At 45.6% G+C, this 21,932-nt stretch overlaps 2 protein-coding genes across 7 annotated transcripts in view; both read right to left on the reverse strand.

Moving 5' to 3' along the window:
* The window catches only part of LOC122541488 (zinc-binding protein A33-like), a 492,570-nt gene that overhangs the window by 214,059 nt on the left and 256,579 nt on the right, over positions 1-21,932 (reverse strand). The window lies entirely within an intron of this gene.
* The window catches only part of LOC122541485 (butyrophilin subfamily 1 member A1-like), a 75,062-nt gene that overhangs the window by 32,837 nt on the left and 20,293 nt on the right, over positions 1-21,932 (reverse strand). For 4 of the 6 annotated variants that reach the window (XM_043678292.1, XM_043678293.1, XM_043678290.1 and 1 more), the window contains exons 4-5: positions 17,052-17,333; positions 1,525-1,644 (exon numbers count right to left, since the gene is read on the reverse strand). In XM_043678292.1, coding sequence (XP_043534227.1) covers positions 1,525-1,644; positions 17,052-17,333 — 402 coding nt within the window. The remainder of the gene's footprint in view (positions 1-1,524; positions 1,645-17,051; positions 17,334-21,932) is intronic. The other 2 variants (XM_043678294.1, XM_043678295.1) reach the window with 2 other exon arrangements.

Raw genomic sequence — 21,932 nt, forward strand, 5'->3', positions numbered from 1 at the left:
TGTGGGCGCAAGTTTTGCACTTCTTGCAGTTGCAGGGGAAGGTGCTGGGAGTGGAAGTTGGGTTGGTGGGGGGTGTGGACCTGACGAGGGAGTTGCGGAGGGAGTGGTCTCTCAGGACACTGATTGGGGTGGAGAGGGAAATATATCCCTGGTGGTGGGGTCTGTTTGGAGGTGGCAGAAATGACGACGGATAATACGATGTATCCAAAGGTTGGTGGGGTAGAAGGTGAGGACCAGTGGGGTTCTGTCCTGGTGGCCATTGGAGGGGCGGGGTTCAAGGGCGAAGGTGCGGGAAGTGGAGGAGATGCAGTGGAGAGCATCATAGACCACGTTGGAGGGGAAATTGCGGTCTTTGAAGAAGGAGGCCATTTGTGCTGTTCGTTAGTGGAATTGTTCCTCCTGGGAGCAGATATGGCAGAGGCGAAGGAATTGGGAATATGGGATGACGTTTGTACAGGGGGCAGGGTGGGAGGAGGTGTAATCTAGGTAGCTGTGGGAGTTGGTCGGTTTGTAGTAAATGTCTGTGTTGAGTCAGTCGCCCGAGATAGAAATGGAGAGATCTAGGAAGGGGAGGGAGAAGTCTGAGACGGTCCAGGTAAATTTGAGGTCAGAGTGGAAGGTGTTAGTAAAGTGGATGAACTGTTCAACCTCATCGTAGGAGCACGAGGTAGCGGCAATACGATCATCGATGTAGCGGAAGAAAAGGTGGGGGATGGTGCCAGCGTAGCTGCGGAAGATGGACTGTTCCATATATCCGACGAAGAGGCAGGCACAGCTGGGCCCATGAGGGTGCCCATGGCTATCCTTTGGTTTGGAGGAAGTGGGAGGATTGGAAGGAGAAGTTGTTAAGAGTGAGGACCAGTTCAGTCAGTTGAAGGTGGGTGTCATTGGAAGGGTACTGGTTGGGTCGGCAGGAAAGGAAGAAGTGGAGGGCTTGGAGACCTTTGTGATGGCGGATGGAAGTGTATAGGGACTGGATGTCCATCGTGAAGATAAGGCGTTGGGGACCGGGGAAGCAAAAATCATGGAGGAGGTGGAGGGCGTGGGTGGTGTCCCGAACGTAGGTGGAGAGTTCTTGGACTAAGGGGGACAGGACAGTGTTGAGGTATGCAGAGATGATTCAGTGGGGCAGGAGCAGGCTGAGACAATGGGTCGGCCGGGGCAGTCGGGTTTGTGGATTTTAGGCAGGAGATAGAAATGGGCGGTGGGGGGGTTGTGGGACTATGAGGTCCCCTCATGACTATCACCCTCACTCTCACCTTCTTCCGCCTGTCGTATTCCCAGCGCGACTTCCCCAAATTCCCCCCCCCCACTGACCTTTTATCTCAGTCCGCTTGGCACACCAGTCTCATTCCTGAAGCAGAGCTTATACCCGAAAAGTCGATTCTCCTGCTCTTTGGATGCTGCCTGGTCTGCTGAGTTTTTCCAGCACCACACTTTTCAACTTGCTACTTCCAGCATCTGCAGTCCTCACTTTCTCCTTGTATCTATTTGTTGTTTGTCACTGTTACACAGAGAACATACCTTTGATGTGCAGATGTTGTTTCAAATTCCAATAAATCACAGCAGTAATGGCTACAATAAGAAGACAAATAGTCACGAGCAATGGTGCCAGCCAAACAGGAGCAGAAGGGAAGATATCACCTGTAAAGAGTAATGATATTACTTGCAGGACATACCAGTGTTTCTCAAAACTTTTCCTAGTGTGACCCTCATTTTATTGCCAGAATGATTTTAATCATGCAGAACTTTTGAAGCAGCTCAATCCTTGCAACAATGTGATAGATTGTAAATTCTGCACTGTCAGTTGGATTTTATTTTCATAACTAAACATTTACAACTCTGCAATTCTTAGCTTCATAAAATCTGGAAGTTTCACTTCAGCAAATACAGGACATTTGATGTACATGACTTTAAATTACACTCAAAATGAAAGGAGGAGGTAATTAGGAAGGATGATCAAAACAGAGACAAAATAATTGATTAGTTTACTTACAGTGTGGAAACAGGCCCTTCGGCCCAGCAAATCCACACCGACCTTCCGAAGAGCAACCCACCCAGACCCATTTCCCTGCATTTACCCCTTCATCTAACACTACGGGCAATTTAGCTTGGCCAATTCACCTAATCTGCACATTTTTGGACTGTGGGAGGAAACCGGAGCACCTTGAGGAAACCCAAGCAGACACGGGGAGAATGTGCAAACTCCACACAACAGTTGCCCGAGGCAAGAATTGAATCCGTAGTATTGGTGATATTGAGGGGTGGGGGTGCGGAAGGGAGTGGTAATTTCACTCCCCAAACATAAGGGGGGGAAATTTCTGAAAATGTTTTGGAAACTTTTCTTGATCAGTATGTTCTTTGTCCAGCCAGGAAGAAGGAGTTACTCAATACAGCCTGGTCAATGACATGGGTCAAGTGGACCATGTATCTATGGGGACCATTTGGGTAAATAGCGGGGTTTGTAAGTTTTAGAATTACAATGGAGGAGAGCAAGGAACAAACTGAAGTGCATTCTAAGTATAACATTGACTGAACCTACCACAAGGGATTCGAATGGGATGAAATGGGATATTATCAAAATAAAATGGAACCAATGACTAATAGGAAAGTCTATTCTGGAAAAAATGGGGCACTTTATAGAAGGTATTTCAGGTCCATGCTGTGGGCACTCCAACAATGAAATAACGTCAGGAAACCATTGACAGAACTTTCAGGAATGTGAGGGAGGGAGACAAGATGATGAAACAAAATTAAAGAGGATGCATAAATGATGCCAGGTGAATTCTTCAAGTGTGAACCAGATGAAATGTTGTATGGGGGAGGTAATGACATGATGGCAATGTCACTGCACTACAAATCCAGGGACACAGCATAATGTTCTTTACCATGGCAGATAGTTAAATATTAATTTAATAATATGCAGTGCCAAAAATTAGTCAAAAGTTGACTATTGAATCAGTTGTTTGTTGTAAAAACCCATCAGACTCACTAATGCTCTTTTGTGGAGAAAGTCTGCTGTCATAAGCCAGTCTGGCCTATGTGCGACCTCAGACTCACAACACTCGCTCCATTGGATGTTTCAGAGGGCATTTAACCATTTCAAGGGCAACTGAGGATGGGGAACAAATGCTCATAATTGCAATGCTCACAATTCACTCAAGAGGAAAACAAAATTAAAAATCACAACAGGTTTATGCTCACAGAATTTATAGCATGATCTTAACCTCCACAATCACCTGATGAAGGAGTGACGCTCCAAAAGCTAGTACTCCCAAATAAATCTATTGGATTATAATCTGGTGCTGTGTGATTTTTAACTTTATCCACCCCAGTCCAACACCAGCACCTCCGAGTCAAGAAGGAAACAAATTGAGAAAATGTAATGAAGAAATTGGCAAAGAGAGGTTATAATCAGACATCAGATAACATGACGCAGTGGCATAATGTCATTGTCACTTGCCTAATAATCCTGAACCCACTGTTTTGGGGCACGAAACTGAATCCAACCATGGGAGATAGGGAAATTTAAATTGAACAAAAATTAGCTTCATGGTGAAAACCATTACAAAGTTGTAAAAACCCTTCTGGAACATAAATGCTACCCCATCAGCATCCACATCCAACGTATCATCCTTAAACACTTCTGCCAACTCCAACAAGACCCTGTCACCAAGAACATTTTTCCCTCCCACCTCACTGCCTTCCGCAAGGACCACTCCCTTTGTCATTCCTTGATTCACACCACTCTCCCCACCAAGCTCCTCCAAAGCTCCCTTGGAACATTTACCTGCAAATGTAAAAGATGTAAAACCTGCTGGCACACAACCCACCTCACCTCCATCCAGGACCCTTAACAGTCCTTCCAAGTGAGACAGAGGTTAACCTGCCTCTCCTCCAACCTAGTTTACTCTGTCCGGTGCTCCAAATGTGGTCCTATCTTCATCGGTGAGACTAAATGTAAACTGAGGGCACATTTTACCGAGTATCTTAGCCAGCCTGACCTTGTGGGTCACTACGCATTTCAAATCCCCTTCTCATTCAAAGAACAAAGAACATTACAGCACAGGAACAGGCCTCTCAGCCCTCCAAGCCTGCACCGATCCAGATCCTCTATCAAAACCTGTCGTCTAATTTCTAAGGCCTTTTACTCCCTGCCCATTCATGTATTTGTCTAGATACATTTAACTCCTCAAAATCCCTGCCTAACAGCATCATGGATTAACCTACAGTATGTGGACTGCAGCAGTTCACCACCACCTCTCAAGGGCAACAAGGGACAGGCAATAAATGCTGCCAGCCAGCATGCTCATGTGAGTGAATTTTATAAAAAGTTAATCATGCGTAGACTTGGGGCCGATGATACACAATTTCGGTCAAGATGTGCATGGAGGATGTGAGGAAGAGGTTATTTTATACACTAGGTTGTGATAAGCCACTGCATTGACCATAACAAATTTTGTATTAATTAGGTGTTTAGTAATGCTCAGATAGTGGGTATTAATTGTGTATCCATGGGAAAAGGCTGAAACTATGGTTTCTCAATTAGCCATTTGTCATGAGTGTCTTTAAATAAAAGTTGTAAGTTCCAGTTCTACCCTACACTGCCCAGCTGTCTGAGATACAAAATGGAGACCTATTGCTGTTTGCCAAAAGTCATGTAGAGACCAGATCCAGTAAGAACAGCAGAATTCCGTCTCAAACAAATATTAGTAAGCCAGGTGGGTTTTTATGACAATCTGCTCCTATCATCATCAGATTACTCAGACCAGCTATCTATTCCAGATTTATTTCACTGATACTGTTTACACTCCCCAGGTGCCAAGGAGAGGTTTGAATACAGTTTGGCGTTGGTACACTGGCAGAATATGAGGCAGCCTTGCTGGGTAGCTTGAACAGGATAGGAAAATATGGTTCACCCCTGGTGAGGGGAAGAGAGGGGAATGTGAGTAGTTTGGGTTGTATCTGCAAAGGAAGCAGCAGCCTTACTGAGTTTATCTGAGAGCATCTCGGAGTGTAGTCGTGGGCTAGAATTCTCAAACTTAGATTGATGGCATGAGAGGAAAAAGAAGAGGAGAAAGAATGGTTGCTGCAGAGATTGTAAACATGAATTAGGATCTAGATTAGAATGGTGCTGGAAAAGCACAGCAGTTCAGGCAGCATCCGAGGAGCAGGAAAATCGACGTTTCGGGTAAAAGCCCTTCATCGTGAATTAGGAGCAGAAGACAGCCATTTGGCCCCCTCAGGCTTGCTCCAACATTCCCAATGATCCTGCCTGATCTATTTGGGTTCCAAATTCGACATTCCCATCTGTCACCAATAACCATTTAGTCTCCTATCTAACAAGAATCTATCAACCTCTGTCTTCAGTACATTCAATGACCGCCACCCTCAATACATTCTGACGTAAAGGGCTCCAAAGTTGCCCAATGCTCTGAGAGAAAAGATTTCTTCTCATCGGCTGTCCAAAAAGGGAGACGCCTAATTATAAAACTGTGTCCTTTCATTCTGAACCCACCCAAAAAAGCAAATATCAAATTGAATTTTTTCCATTTTTAAGCTTTTTTTGAAATGAGATTCATGTCTGGTTCGCCACTATGGCCTCTCCAATGCCCATCTCAGAATCATGAATAGGACAGGCAGAGATACTCACTGCTTATAGCTTGTTGCAAAGTTCATTCCACTGACACCACTTTTAACCCCCAACTCCACATCACTTCAGCCAAGAGCTATTGTTTACACTGTGGGTCTGCACCACTTTCCCCATCGAATTGGCCCAGAAACACAAATTAGCTCCTCAGTTAGCTGACAGGGACATGGAGGTGCTGCAGGGCGAAGTGGTACAGAAGCCATGCCATCTGCTAGCTGAGACTGATGTTAGCAACCCGTTTACAGCAATATCCTGAATGAAGTGTAATGGATAGCAGTGCAGGATGAAGCATAATGATCTGCTGTGCTTCACAGCAATAAGTGCCACTATCTTTTCTTTGCTATCTCATGCTCACTGAGCCACCATTCTAACTCTGTCACTGGACATTATCTCCACCGAGGCTCATGGACTACAATTGTCACTATTCCTTCCATCGCTCGACTCAATGGCTCTCATCCACCTCAACCTGCTAAACAATTTTTTTTATTATTCATTGACAGGGTGCAGGTGTCACTGGCTAGACCAACATGCATTACTCATCTCTAATTGCCCAGAAGATAATTAAGAGTTAACCACATTGCTCTGAATCATGAGGCACGTCAGCCAGACCAGGTAAGAATAGTAGTTTGCTTCCCTCCAGGGCATCACTGAACCACATGGGTTTTTCTGACAATCAACATCAGTTTCATATTCTTAATTCCAGATTTGTTATTGATTTTCCAAATTCCACTATTTGCCGATTTGAACCTGAATCTCCAGATCATTCCTGGTGTCTCTAGATAGTCAGCAATGAAACTACTAGGCTGTTTGGTCATTCGGTCCATCAAGTCTGCTCTGACATTCAATCATGGCTGATACATTTCCCAAATAGATTTTCCTGCCTCCTTCCAATAACCTTTGATCCCCTGACTAATCAAGAACCTATCTTTGTTTTAACACACTCAATGACTTGCCTCCGCAGCCCTCCGTACAATGAGTTCAACAGATTCACCACCCACTGGCTGAAGAAACGCCCCCTCATATCAGTTTGAAAGAGTCAGCCTTTCATGCTGAGACCGTGCTTTTGGATTCTAGTCTCTCCGACTAGTGGAAACATCTTCTCCCTATCCACTCTATCCAGGTTCTCAGTATTCTGTAAGATTCAATCTTCATCCTTCTAAACTCCAAGGATACATGCCCAGATTCCTCAGCTGCTCCTCACGTGACCAGCCCTTTATTCCCTGGATCATTCTTATGAACTTCCTCTGGATCCCCTCCAAGACCAGCACATCCTTCTTTAGATACATGGTCCAAAACTACTTGCAATATTTCAAATGCAGTCTGACTAGGGCCTTAAATAGCCTCAGCAGTCATCCCTGCTCTTGTATGCTAGCCCTCTCAAAATGAATGCGAACATTGCAGAAAAACCAAAAACTGATGTTGCTGGAAATCAGAAATAAAAAAGCAGATATTGCTGGAAAAGCTCAGATCTGACAGCATCTGTGGAAAGAATGCAGAGTTAACATTTTGAGTCCCTACTTCAGAATTGATCTTGCACTTTCCTACCTAACTGCCAACTGAACCTGCATGTTAATACTTAAGAGACTCAGATATAGAACTTCTAAATCCCTTTGTACTTCAGATTTCCAAAGCCTTTTCCCATTGTAGTGATCGGAACGAGTTGGATCTTGTGGACAAGGTTCTTAATTGAAGCTGTTAACTGGGCCAAACAGGAAAGCCTTGGCTGGCCAATCTAACTAGAAGAGTTAGTACTACTGTTGGTTTCTGTGTTTTGAGGAGGAGAGTTTCTTTTCCTTTCCCCTTTTCCAGGGGAAAACAAATCTAACCAGGAGATTTAGAGTCACCTCAGTTTAGAGGATTGAATCTGTGCTGGCTGGTGCCACAGTCAGTGTGTTGCTGCTGCTGTTGGTTTCTGTTTTTTTAGCAGGGGGGAGCCTGATTCCTGAACTGGCTGAATTGTTTCGCCAGTTTGGTATTCCTTTTTTATTGAGGACTGATTTCTAAACTGCCTGATCCACACAGTCAATGTGTTTCAGGTATAATTCAGTTCTCATTAGGAAATTGGTTGGTGACTCTTTTACTTTGAGAACAGGATAATGTTGATTTTGTTGCAGGGTTTGGACTCCAGTTTTCTTTGGGTTTTTTTTGTATGTGTCTTCACTGTTTTTTGGTGTTTGATCTGAGCCCTTGTCGGAAAATACAACTTTCCACATGAGCTATTCCTGTGGGTAGGCCTGACCCTAGAACTAGGCCTCTGTAAAGACTGAACACCTGTGTGCGTGCTGGGAGGTGAGCACTTGCTGCATTGTGGAGTGGATGCTGCATCCTGGAGTGGACTGTGAGTTAACTGCACCTTTACAATGTACTGTGTTCCTGTTTGTGGGCCTGGTCCTTTGGCTGGACCAGGCCTTTGAAGATTGAACACCTGAAGCTGTGGTGTGGACTCTGCCTTTGGGACTGGACCAAACCCCCATGTGTTAACTGCAGCTTCACAATGTACAGTATTCTTGAGAGTGGGCCTGGTTCTCCCTGGAAGGGCCAGGCCACTATGGAGACTGAACACCTGTATGTGTGCTGGGAGGTTAGCATTTGCTACATCCTGGAGTTTGGGTGTGGATTATGCTTTTGTACTGGAAATTGTATTGTGGATTTTGTGAATTCTGTTCCTGTATGTGGGTTTTGTAATTAATTGTTTGTGTGGGCCAGAGTGGACTAATCAGTACATGGGGTGGCTAGGAGCTGGAGGGTCAGTGATTGACCTGTGGAAAGCAGGGGGAGTGGACGGTTGGGGAGTCTGTTAATATGCAGGGTGGCTGGGGGGTAGGCAACAGACAGCATTCTTGTAGGAAAGCTGGTCAAGGGATTAGTTGGGGGGGGGTGCAGCTAGTACATGTGCTGGCAGGGGGCTGTAAAGTTGATGACCGGCCAGGAGGAAGGCGGGTCAGGAGGACCATGTCAGTATGTCAGGTGGGCAGGACAAGCAACTTATAGCATCTTTGCGGGAAAGCCTGTATAGGGCAGACCGGTCAGTATGCGGGGAGGCTGAGCCAGACAGCCGACAGCAGCCTGTAGGAAGGCTGACCGAGGGAGGACCGGTCAGTATGCAGGGAGGCTGGGAGCCGGACAGCTGATGGCCGGTCTATAGGAACGCTGGTCAGCAAAAAGGGTCAATCAGTACGTGGGGCGGCCGGGTACTGGAAGGCCTACAGCCTGACTGTAGGAAAGCAAGTCAGGGGTGGTTTGGTTAGTATGCAGGGCGACCGGGAGCAGGTGACCAACGTCCATCCGAGAGGAAAGTGGGCTGGGGAGGGTCAGTGAGTACGCAGGGCAGCCGGAGACGAGTTCGCCAACAACTATCTTGTAGGAAACTGGCCCAGGGTAGTCCGGTCAGTACGCAGGGCAACAGGGAGCTGAGTGGTCGACGACCAGCCTTGAAGAAAGCAGGCCTGGAGAGGGTCAGTCAATACGCATGGTGGCCAGAGACCAGAAAGCCAACTGTCCTGCAGGAAGGCGAGCCAAGGGCGATCTGATCAGTATGTGGTGTGGACGGGTTTCAGGTGTATTTTTTTAACAGCTATATTGGGTCTGTACTCTATGCACTGTTTCTCATTTGATTGGACTGTCTTGCCTGTGTTTGCTACTGTTATCTTTGTGCAAAATGGAAGTGGGATTTGAGGTTTCTCCTTATCTCCCTGAAAACTGGTTGAAAAGTGGGGTTTGGAGTTTGGCTTTGCTGCCCTTTCCCCTGTATATAATGTTTTTTTTGTCAACTGTGTTTTATTCTGTCTGCTGAATTAAAAAAAACCGGAGGAAGAAAAAATCTCAAACCAGGAGATTTAGAGTTACCTCAGTTTCGGAGACTGACTGTGTGCTGGCTGGACCACAGTCAGTGTGTTCCTGTTGCTATTGAGGAGGAGAGTTTCTTTTTTTTCCTCTTGTGTAGGGAAGATATTTGTTTCTTTGCTTTTTTTTTGTTATTTTTTCTTTACTTTGAGCTATGCTCAGCTGCACAGGCAGCTGCCATCACCACCACTGCTGCTGCTGACCCTAACTGACCTGGGCCTGTTGCTGCTGCTGTTGCTCCTGCCGCCTGAACCCCAGCTACACTGGGCCTGTTGCTGTTGCCTGGGGCCTGCCTCCACTGCTGCTGCTTGGGGCCCGACAACACTGGAGACTGTTGCTAATGCCTGGGCCATCCAGTATACCACCCAGCAGCACAGGATGGCGAGCCCCAAGTCCACAGGACCAAGCTGCACCTATGCCTGGGTAGCTGCTGTGCTAGGCTCAGCTGCTCCAGGTCCAGCTACAAACCTGACCCCCGTCAGGCACCTGACTAAACGCCTGGGGGTTAAGGCCTATCCCCATCCCACCATGACCATTGAGGCTTGCAGTAATGCCATGGATAGTGTGGTTGGCCCACTTGCCATTGTCGCTGCAGCCCACATGTATGGGAAGGCCATATTCTTCCTTGGAATCAATTAGGCGTCCACCTGGCCGTGCAGAAGGAGCTCGCTGTGGGTGGGACTTTCCACTCTGTTGATCCATTGGAGGTCACAGCCCAGAGTGTTGTGATTTCCAACGTCCTGCCCTTCATTGCCAGTGAGCTTGTTCTTCCCCACCTTCAAACACTTGGGGAAATCCAGTCAGGTGTCCAACCACTCCTGCCCGGTCTGAAGGACCCCACCCTCTGACACGTGTACTCCTTCTGACACCAGGTGTTTATTTACCTGGCCCGGGAGGAGGTTACAGAGGGCTCATTTACCCTCCTCCATGAAGGCGCTGCGTACTGCGTCTTCTGGACGGTGGACAGCATGCAGTGCCACTTGTGCCATGAGGTGGGGAACATCAGAAAGAACAGCCCCACCCAGAATGCTCCCCAGCCAACACCAGCAGCCATGGGTGGTGCTACCACACTACAAGCCCAGTCAGCAGGGATTACTGGTACCTCAGCTTCTGGTGGGGAGGTGATGAGTGTCTGGCTGGACAGAAGGCATGGAAGAAGAAACAACGTGCCAAGCCCACTCCCGTGGATGGAACCCCAAGCCCCCCTTTGGGATTGGACCCTCACCCTGCCCCATCCTGGTGTGAAAATGCCTCTGTGGCCGTGAGAACACTGACCCCCACCTCACCTCCAATTCTGTGCCTGTACCTTGCCCCGTTGACCACCCCCTCTCCCCCCACTTCCCCCAGAATATCCGTATGCCCTGACCCGGTTCCTGAACCCCAGGGAGTCTATGCTCTTTGACCCTGTAACTGATGCCTGCTCCATGCTGACAACTCCTGGGGAACCTGCGCCTGAGGCCCAACCCACAATACCTGGCCTGGAGCTTCCCGAGCCCTGCGCCACTGAGCCAGAACCCAGCTCTGACCTTAGGGCTTCTGCTGCTGTTGTCGTGAAGCTGGGTCCTGGGCAGAAAGAGAGGCTGCTGTCCCACCCACCACCATCTGTCATCCCAAGGGTGGGACAGGAAGTGACATAACTGGCAATCCCTGCCCTCTGCTTCCCCCAGCAAGAAGGGTTCGGTAGAGACTGGGGTTGGAGCCTCAGGCCCCATGACCAAGGTGGCTGGGGAAGAGAGGGCCTGTGTCTCCCTGGGGAAGAGGTGCTGCCCCCAGAGAGGAGAGACATCCTGGTGGCACACCAGTGGCACTGTCCCTTCCCAGATGAGCCCACAGCATATCCCACTTGTCCTGCACCGCGGCCTAACCTGCCTGAACCCCTGGGGGCTGCATCAGGTCCTTCTGCTGCTGCCATTCCACCAGACCCTGGGGGATGACCAAGAAACCAACATGGACTTTGGGGTGGGCCACAGTATTTTAAATACTCCTGGGTCATTAGGTGGTGGAGGGGAGGATAGTGTTATCCTTACTCCCAGACAGTTTTTCCAGGCACCTTGGCACTGGGAGAGGATCCTTTTTCCTGACAGCCAGGCATCCCGGTGTCAGGAGAGGAGTGGTGCCCCGAGCCTCTGCCGCCCAATGACCCAACCTCAGGGCATTCCGAGAAGGGGTGCACAGAGGAGGTTACCACCGGTGACCCTGGGAGTGGATTAGCTAGGGGTTTGAGGCCAGTTAGTGGTGCCGGACCAGCCCCCACTCTCTTGGTGGGGGAAAGAAGCCGGCGACCAAGGGAGACTTCCCGGTGGAGGGTTCGGGCTTGTGGTGAACACTGGGGATGACGCGGAGTCTCTCTCCAGTGACGTTTTTGACTCTCAGGTGCCTCTCACTAAACTTCCCCTCATTCCCCTCAGGGAACTCCAGGAATTTGTCAAGGAAACTTGAAGTCAAAGAACAAAGAGCACTTCAGCCCTCCAAGCCTGAGCCAATCCAAATCTACTATCTAAACCTGTCGACAAATCTGAAGCATCTGTATCCCTCTGTTCCCCACCTACTCATGCATCTGTCCAGACACATCTTAAATGAATCTACCATGCCTGCCTCTACCACCTCTGCTGGCAATGCATTCCAAACGCCAACCACACTCTGTGTGAAGTACTTGCCCCATGTATCCCTCTTAAACCTTCCATGTCTCACCTTGAAAGAGTGACCTCTCATTATTGAATCCTTCACCCTGGGAAAAAGCTTGTCTCTATCCACCCTGTATATACCCTTCATGATTTGGTAAACATCAATCAGGTCCCCCCTCATCTCCTTTTTTCTAATGAAAATAAATCTAACCTATTCAACCTCTTTTCATAGCTAGCACCCTCCATACCAGGCAACATCCTCGTAAACCTTCTCTGCACCCTCTCCAAAGCGTCCACATCCTTTTGGTAATGTAGCAACCAGAGCTGTACACAGTATTTTAAATGTGACCAAACCAATGTCTTGTACAATTTTAACATGACCTGCCAGCTCTTATACTCAATACCCCGTCCAATGAAGGCAAGCATACTATATGTCTTCTTGATCACTCTATCCACCTGTGCAGCAACATTCAGGGTACAATGGACCTGCACTCCCAGATTTCTCTGACCATGAACATTTCCCAAGGCTCTTCCATTCATTGTATAATTCGCCCTAGAATTAGTCTTGCCTAAATGCATCACCTCACATTTGTCTGGATTGAAATCCATCTGCCACTTTTCTGCCCAACTCTCCAGTCTATCTATATCCTCCTGTATTCTCTGACATTCCCTTATGCTTTCTGCTACTCCACCAATCTTCGTGTCATCTGCAAACTTGTTGATCATACCAACAGTGCCCTCTTCCAGATCATTTATGTATATTATAAACAACAGTGGCCTCAACACTGACCCCTGTGGAACACCACTGGTCACCTTTCTCCATTTCAAGAAACTCCCTTCAACCAGTACTCTCTGTCTCCTGTTGCTCAACCAATTCTTTATCCACCTAGCTAGAACACCCCGCACACCATGTGACATCACTAGTCGCCAGGATAGAGCCCAACTGGCACTCAACTGCTGGAGCTCCTTCGAGCTGGTATACTGGTCGGCCCAGGCTGCACACCTCCCACCTGGGCTGGACCCCAACGAGTGAAAGTGAGTCAGAAACCTCTTGGATGCACTCCTGGTAAGGGCGAGGGACTTTTATGACTGTGGGAGTTCTTCAGAGCATTCTGAGACATCTTGGCGGAGTGTCTGAATGCCGGAGAGCTGCCCCTTTCTTGGCTCAGGGTGGTCATAACTCTGCTACCAAAGAAGAGGGACATTTATTCTGGTGTCCGGTCTCCCTTCTCGGCACAGATTACGAAATTTTCACTGGGGAGTTGTCTTCTCGCCTGGCTTCTGTTCTGGCCCACACGATTCAACCAGACCAGTCCTGCACTGTCCTTGGCCAGAGGATACACAATAACATCCACCAGGTCCGGGACCTGACCCATTTCTGTCGACGGGCTGGTCTGCCAAGCGCCTTCCTGTCTCTCGACCAGGAGAAGGCATTCGCCAGGGTTGATCACGAGTATCTGCTCAGGTCTCTGCGGGCCTTTGGGTTCGGGATGCAATTTGTTGCCCAGACCTGACTTGTGTACACCGCCGCAGAGTGTCTGGTTGAAGTTAACAGGTCCCTGACGGCGCCCCTTCGCTTCGGGAGAGAAGTATGTCAAGGCTGCCCCCTGTCCGGCCAGCTGTATTCCCTGTGCGTGGAACCTTTCCTGCACCTCTTGTGGAGGAGGTTGTCGGGGCTGGTTCTGCATGGCGCGGGCACGGGAGTAGTCCTCTCAACTTATGCTAATGACGTGCTTCTCACTTTCACCAACCAGGCTGACCCTGGGGAGGATGGGTGTTGCCAGGCGGTGTACTCTGCAGCGTCTTCCGCCAGATATTCCGGACTACTGGTTGGTCCATGCCAGGTGGACTCTCTGCCAGAGGAGTTACGGGGGTTCAGCTGGAGTACCACCCATCTCATCTACCTGGGGGTTTACCTCAGCCCGGCTGAGGAATCCTGGCCGGCCAACTGGCAGGAGCTGGAGGCTAAATTCTCGGCTCGCCTAGGCCGCTGGACAGGACTGCTCCGAGTGCTATTTTACAGGAGTCAAATGACGGTCATAAACCAGCTGGTGGCTGCCATGCTGTGGTACCGGCTGGTCACTTTGGTCCCTCCTCCTGGTTTTGTCGCTGATACCCAGAGAGCGTTGGTTCACTTCTCTGGGACAAAATGATGCACTGGGTGATGGCACAGGGTGCCTATTGAGGAGGGCAGTCAGTTGCTGGTGTGCATTCACAACCAGGTAGCAACTTTCTGCCTTCAGGCCTTGCAGCGATACCTTTACCTTTACATTGAGCCTCTTCCTAGGTGGTGCATCCTGGTGATGTATTTTTTCCGCCAGGTGCGTAACCTCAACTACGACATGCAACTCCTGTTCATTGACCGTGACGGTTTGGAGGTCGCCTTCAGGATGCTGCCTGTCTTTTACCAGGACCTGATCACTGTCTGACTGTCTGGAACATGGTCGAATTGTGTCCCGTCTACCCTCCGGCAGGAGTAGCGGCTGTCAGGGAGCCGTTGCTCAGGAATCCACATCTCTGTACTCATGGTTCAAGTGGTCATTGAAGGGAGGGCTGTGGCCATGAGGGTGACCATGGTTGGGGATGTGCTGGGTGGTGGGAGTCTGGGCTGGAAGCTGCCGCAGGATATAGTGAACAAGGCAACAGTAGACATCCAATTCATGGACATTGCCATTCAATGCATCAAAACGGTGGTATACCAGTTGGAGGATGCTCAGGTGTGCGGTGGAATCCCGACTGCGCTTACTGCTGCCCGCACAGAATTTTACATTGGGTACAAGGTTCCATACTTCCCGTGGGAGCCTGTGCCCAATAACATGAGCTGCCTCCAGAACTTTAGTTTTGTCCCCTTCAAAGACATATTTTAGGGGGCCCTGTACAGACAGCTGCTGCACACCATCCACCGTCCAGATACGCCTTGGCATGCCCATTTGCCACCAGGCCGTGGGGATCCCCCTGTGGATGGCTCGCTATGTGGGAGCTCTTCCCCTTTCTCTCAGGGATCTGTGGTGGTGTGTGCTGCACGCGGCAGTCCCATGCAACCACAGATTATAGTGCTTCGTGGACTCTCAGCCCAACTGCTTATTCTGTGGTGCTTTGGAGTCTGTGAACCATGGATACATGGGTGTGGGCGTTTGCACTTCCTGTTTAGTTTTCCAGAGAACATTCGCCTCTGCTTTTGATTGCATTTCAGTCCCACACTCCTGATCTTTGGGCACCCAGTGCGGAGTGGGAAGGGTAGGTCAGAGTACCTCCTCGTGGGTCTGCTCCTGGGCCTGGTCAAACTGGCCATAAACTGGTCCAGGCAGCGGGCTGTAGAGGGGATCGTTAGGGCCGACTGCCTGCCCCTCTTCCGTGGTTACGTTAGAGCCCGGGTGTCTTTGGAGAAGGAGCACGTGGCGTCTACCAACTTCCTCGAGCTGTTCAGGGAGAGGTGGACACCGCAGGGAATGGAGTGTTTTTTTTCTCTTAGTCTCAAGTTTCAAGACACTTCACTGAAATAACTCCACAGTGGCTGGTATCCCATCACCAAGTCACCCTTTACTTACACGTGGAAAGTCATTGAGTGGAATGTTTTATTTCCCCCTCCAACTCTGTTTTGATTTAATCCCTGCCCTCCCCTTCACTGTTTGATCACACAGCATTGCCCTTTGATGTGAAGGGCACTGCTTGTCACTGGCCACTTGGGTGTTTCTTCCTGGTGGTGGAATACAATTAAAGATTTAAAAACCTGCACATGTGTGACATAGGTGTTGGGGAAAAAAAAGAAAAAGAAAGAAAAAATATAACCAGGAGAACACAACATGGGTGCTTAAAAATAAACATATATAACTAGGAGATTAGCTCTCCTCAGTTCAGGTGACTGACGCTGTACTGGTTGGCTACAGCCAGTGTATTGTGTCAGAGGAAGTTGGATTCTGGACTGTCAACTCGACTCGACTTCACGTGATTCTCCTTATGGCTGAAAAAAAATTAAAAAGAAGTAACCAGAAGATGAGACTCTCCTCAGTTGAAGACTGACTCTGAGCTGGCTGGCCACAGCCAGTGCACTGTGTACCAGTAAATAAAGGATGACGGTGACCGAAGGCTGCCTCTGTGCAATTATTTCACTGATTTAACAAATAGTCTATGCCTCTATTCTTTCTATCAAAGTGCATAACCTCACACTTTTCCACAGGCTATTTCATCTGCTACTTCTTTTCCCATTGTCCTTGCCTGTCTAAGTCCTTCTGCAGTCACCTCACTTCTTCGACACCACCTATCCCTCTACGTCTCTCTGAGTCATTTGCTAACTGAGCAACAATACTCTCAGGCACAGGAAGTTTCAACATTAGAAAGAAGCAATGGACTCAGGTATGGTAACATGCTATGTATGAAACAAGTCACGCCTGAATGCTTTTCTGGAATATGGGGCATGTTTGGACTGGGTCATATATTGACCAGAATGTTCAATCCACCCCACTTCAGGCAGTATTCCTGAATCATAGCACTTTCATCAATAACACAGATTATTATTGGTATCAATGACAATACAGCACTATTCATTTATGTCAACACTTTAGGGACCATTTAAATGTTGTCAATTTTAACTTCTACAAATTTAAAGTATCAACCAAAATAGGAAAGGAGTTTATGGTTTTGTTTGGGTGTTAAATCACAAAAAAATGTGATATTGCGAGTGACATAAAAAAAATTATCAACCTGAGTATCCAGAGTTGGCCAGCAATAGTATAAAATGTTAAATTTCTTGTTTAAACTTATCTGGAAGCAGGATTGTAACAGAAACAAACTTGAAATAAGAGTGGTAGGACTATATTGTCTTCTCCTGACCTAGCATAACATGGCATCTTCAAGATGATTAAGTTGATGATTTAATTTATTATAGAGTTTTAATTACTTTTGCCTTGATATATCAAATGTTTTAATTTACAAACCTGATATCCTGATTGTTACTTCTTGTTCTGTTTTCAGATGCTCATTTCTTACATGACAGGTGAACCGGTTTGATGGTTGTCTTGTTATTACAATGCTGCTTTGGATGTCCACAAGACCTGTAGAGTCTTGATGTGATGTTGTTTCAGCTTGTATTAAATTATCTTCATCCTCCGGAACCCAGTATATCCTTGGTTCAGGGAACCATCCTGTGGATTTACACACAAGCTGGATTTCATTTATATTACTTGCCTTCATCTGAATCCAAGGCTCACATCCAAAACCTGTAATCAATAGGGTATAGATTCTGAAATGACAATTGTTAGGAGCAACAATAACCTTTATTGATATTAGATAAATGACATTGTAAAAAGTCCTGAATACTTCCTGTGGCATGTGAGAAATCTTCACTTAACATTATTGATATTGTTGTGAATATCTGCTTAATAGCTTGTGGTTTAGTACTGAACTTATAGTTTTAAATATTAAATTTTAACTATAGAAAGCTAGATAAATACAAGTAAACAACATTGAAACCTATTACATTTAAAAGATTGAGCAGACTATCATGGAGATGAGTGGAATTTAAGTAGACTCTGTGGTTTCAATTATCTGTGTTTTTGCTGGAAGATGGTTAATTTTAGTTTAGACTTTCTGTGGTTTGAAGCTCAAGAGGGGCGCCTGGCAGCAGAAGTGTTGCTATTAGCATTTGCCAAACAGTCAGTCAGGAGTAGAGGATGAAGACAAAATTTACTGGCTTCATGCAGGAAAAGGTTAGGATTCCTGATACCCATGGAATTGTCCCCCAGCCACGTATAAACATATTCAAAAAAAGCAGAACAAAGAATAAATTCATAAAACAAAAACAGTATGCATATTTTACTGACCAATTACATGTACATATAGGCAAAGGTTATATATTTCAGGTCTAGAGTGATAATCTAGTAATATCAATGGATTTTAAAATTTCTGCATTTCATGCTGTCCTGTTAAGGCCTTATTCCAAGCTCTAAGAATGGCATTATTTTTATATAAGGGTCAGGCACTAGCCAACTAACAGACGTCTCGGGAGTTCATTGGGTATGTTCTAATCAGGTGGTGTTGACAGAGTGCCGTCAACACTTTAATTTTTCACTAACATGAGCAATTTTATCTTTTTCATTCAAGGAATGTGGGAATTGCTGAACTGTCGTCTTGAATGACTGCACTCAATTTGCTACTGGAGTGCTGTTGAAGCTGCATTCATCCATGCAAATAGGGAATATTCCACCACATTCTTGCCTCATGTCTTGTGGACATGCTTTAGGAGTTAGATGAGTTACCTGCAGCTAGATTCCCTGCTCTGACTTGCTGTTGTAACCATAGAACTTAAATGACTAGACCGGCTTGATTGCTGGTCTATTGTAACCCACAGGATATTAAAATGAAGGGGGAAAATGTTTCTTTGCAAAGATTCACTTTAAAAACGAAGAAACAAATTGCAACCATCAGTGGTTATTTTTGAAGGCAAAATGACAAGGCACAGAATGTTCCAAAGTCTGATATTCTTTACAAGTGGTCAAGACAGGCACAGCTGACTCTGCAGTCTTGACAGGCACAGCTTGCTTAGGAAATACAATATTGAGAAGGTCTTTCAGTCACTTTTCATTGAACAATTAGTCAGGCTTCACACTGAATTGACTACAAACAGTGCTTCAGAAAGCAAAGACATGAGCTGAACAGTATTTTCTTTGAAGCAAGCTTTCCTGAACTAATAAATCCAAGCCTTTTCAAATGGAATAGCCTTAAAATGCAGTTCTAAAACAGTCAAGTGTTTTCTTCGCCTATAAGAGACTTCAAGCAACAAAGATCAGCAGTTCGGGCAGTATCTGGAGATGGGGAGGTCAATGCTTTGGGTACTAAACCCTTCTTTAGGGCTGGAACTCTGGATTCCTGAAGAAGGGTTAATACCCAAAAGGTTGTCTTCTTCACCTCGCGATGCCACCTGGCTTGCTGTGTTCTTGCAGCCACCTGCTTGTCTATTTTGAATTCCAGCATCTGCAATTTTTTTGTTTCTAAAAGATCAGCAATTGTCTGGAGCCATGTTGTTTCTCAGAAATGCTTTGCTTAAAATAAAATGTTCAAATGTGTTCTTTTCGTTGTCTTTCTCCCCCCACAAAAGATCTAGGTATCTCCACATCCTTCAATATCAAGTATATTAAATAATTAAATAATAAACATTTTCTTAATGTCTCCCCACACCCTGCAAAGAAATGAAATGTCATTTTCAAATGTGTTTCAAAACAGTGTAGATAAGAATAAACTAGAAAAACAATTAAAACATATATTGATACATTTTGTTCACCTGTGTGATGAAGGTTCATAATGTATTGTTGTTTTTGGAGAGCTTAGGTTCTCGATTTGAGGGAAAATCAATTCCAATTTTCATGTTTGTTGAAGATCTGGCCTTTTTTAAAAAAAACTAAAACAAAATCCCTTGATCCTGTTGTATTTGCTGCAGAAATATGTAATGTTACAATAGCCAGGTTTAAGTGGAACAGGTGAAAGTATGTTAGCTTGGAGAAATTTATAAGTCAAACAGAACTGAGGTGATTCCAACAAACAGTGGGCTTGAATATGGTAGTGAAATAATAGTGATTTTGAGTATATCAAAAACTTAGAAACTTATAGGATCTCTCTCTCTCCTGCACCTTCCTTCTCAAAGTATGTGGTATGGATAAATCAGCAGAAAATTGATACTAATTGTTTGGTGATTTTGCTGCTCTGCCATCAAGCTCACAAAATCTGAAATGCACATTCCCCATAACTCACAAGAGGTTGTTGCATTTATGCTGCAAAAATTAATTAAGTTGTCTGTAGAAAATTATGTTGCTATTAGTAGCCTAATTTGTTTTCAGTGGCCTTCAAAATGAAACCAGTCAACAATTATTTTGCACATGCCACGACACATGAAACATTTATCAAGGATGTTAAATTGATTTGTGTGGATTCTTGCTAAGTGTAAATATTTCTTAATAAACCTGCTCAGAGATAAGATCATGCCAGTTTGGAGCATGTGGGGCTTGAATCTGTGTTACCTGACTCCAAGCTCTGCAAAGAGTTAACACTTTCTAAACAACCTGTCCACATGCCTGGAGTGGGTAAGATTTGAATATGGGCCTCTTGATTTAGACATAATTGACTAAGAATAAAGTTGATGTTAAATTTATCTCAACTTACCAGAGTTTAGAGATATCCCTGCCCATTTCTCAACGTATGTGTATTCATTAGTTATGAAACAACCAAACGTATGATGGCTACACAAGCTTTGAATTTATCAGTTTATAACTGTTAAGGTCTTCGGTGACTTGAGAAACAGAAAGGGGCCCACATCAAGTTCATTCAGATAGAAACTTGACTCAGTTAAAAAAGAGGTCCTTAAAGCAGTTGCATTTACCAGCAAGGGAAGCAACAAGACCTTGGAAAAACTGTCCTCTGTTCCTTAGAAGAAAACTTCAGAAGTTGAAAGTTGCATGGAGGAACGACATCTTACAACACTATTGATGATATGAGTTTAAGGAACACTTGGTTCAGTAATACATGAGCTAGATTAGTAACTTGTTTAAGGGTTTCAGGAATAGACATTAACTTAACAAATTAGAGTCAGATAAATGTTCCCTTTGAAACAAAGGACAACATACTGCAATTATATAAAGTATTAGTGATACCTCACCTGGAATATTCTTCGTAGTTTTGGTCTCCATCTCTGAGGAACAATGTTCTTGTGAGAGGGAATGTAGGGAACAATTACCAAATTGATTCCTGGGATGGCAGGACTGACGTATGAGGAGAATTTGAGTTGTTTAGGATTTTATTCACTGGTGTTTGAAAGAACGAGGGCAGAGGATCACAGAGAAACTTACAAAAATCTAACAGGACTAGACAGGTTAGATACAGGAAGGATGTTCCTGGTGTGGAGAGTCTAGAATCAAGGGTCATAGTTTAAGGATATGGGGTAAATCTTTTAGGACTGGAGTTAATGAGGATTTCTTCATCCAGAGAGTGGTGAGCCTATGGAATTCACTACCACAGAAAATGGTTGAGGCAAAAAAATTATATGATTTTGAGAAGGAGTTAGATACAGCCTTTGAGGCTGAATGGATCAAGAGATAAAGGGGTAGGATGTTACTAAGGTTTTAAGTTCGCTGATCAGCCATGATCATAATCAATGGCGGAACAGATCGAATGGCCTACTCCAATCGTCTATATTTCTATGTCTAACATTACATTTGCCTTCCCTATTATTTGGCTACTTTTGAGTGAACTTGCATCCAGTCTTCATCAACAGCCCTCTGAGAAGACCTGCACTTCCTCATCATATTCCGATTTCTAATACAATAGCATTCCAGATCTCCCATACTTGAAACTTCAGTTTGAGCCAATTGGGCTACTTCATTGATCAGCTTGCAGAACCCTGATGAGAGAAGACTCATTGATCACTTGTTTCAGATTATACAAATCTTTAAAGTTTCAGATAGCAACTGTCTGTGATCTCTGATGCTGGACTTTGTTTAGCTATTTATTGAGTCATTACATAGTAAGGAAATATTCCTGGAATATTTTATTGATTGCACTTGGCCTTTCCTCTAAATAATTCTCTAGGTCAGCTCCATCTGCTGATAAACCATGGATAACCATTATAGTTACAGTCCCAGACTTTAGGTCACTGTCTAGGTGCTCTCAATATAAAAGTAAAGACATACATCCCTGCTGATAATATTCACCAAAGATTTGGCATTGATATCACTTTCTGGTGGAAAGGTCATGTTGGTCGCCAGCAAAGGAGTTTGAGTGACTCCTGTATTTTCAAGTATAGGTTTGTTTGTTTCATTTGAGGAATGAAT

Source organism: Chiloscyllium plagiosum, chromosome 37, assembly GCF_004010195.1.
Source record: "Chiloscyllium plagiosum isolate BGI_BamShark_2017 chromosome 37, ASM401019v2, whole genome shotgun sequence".
In the NCBI taxonomy this organism is placed as follows: domain Eukaryota; kingdom Metazoa; phylum Chordata; class Chondrichthyes; order Orectolobiformes; family Hemiscylliidae; genus Chiloscyllium; species Chiloscyllium plagiosum.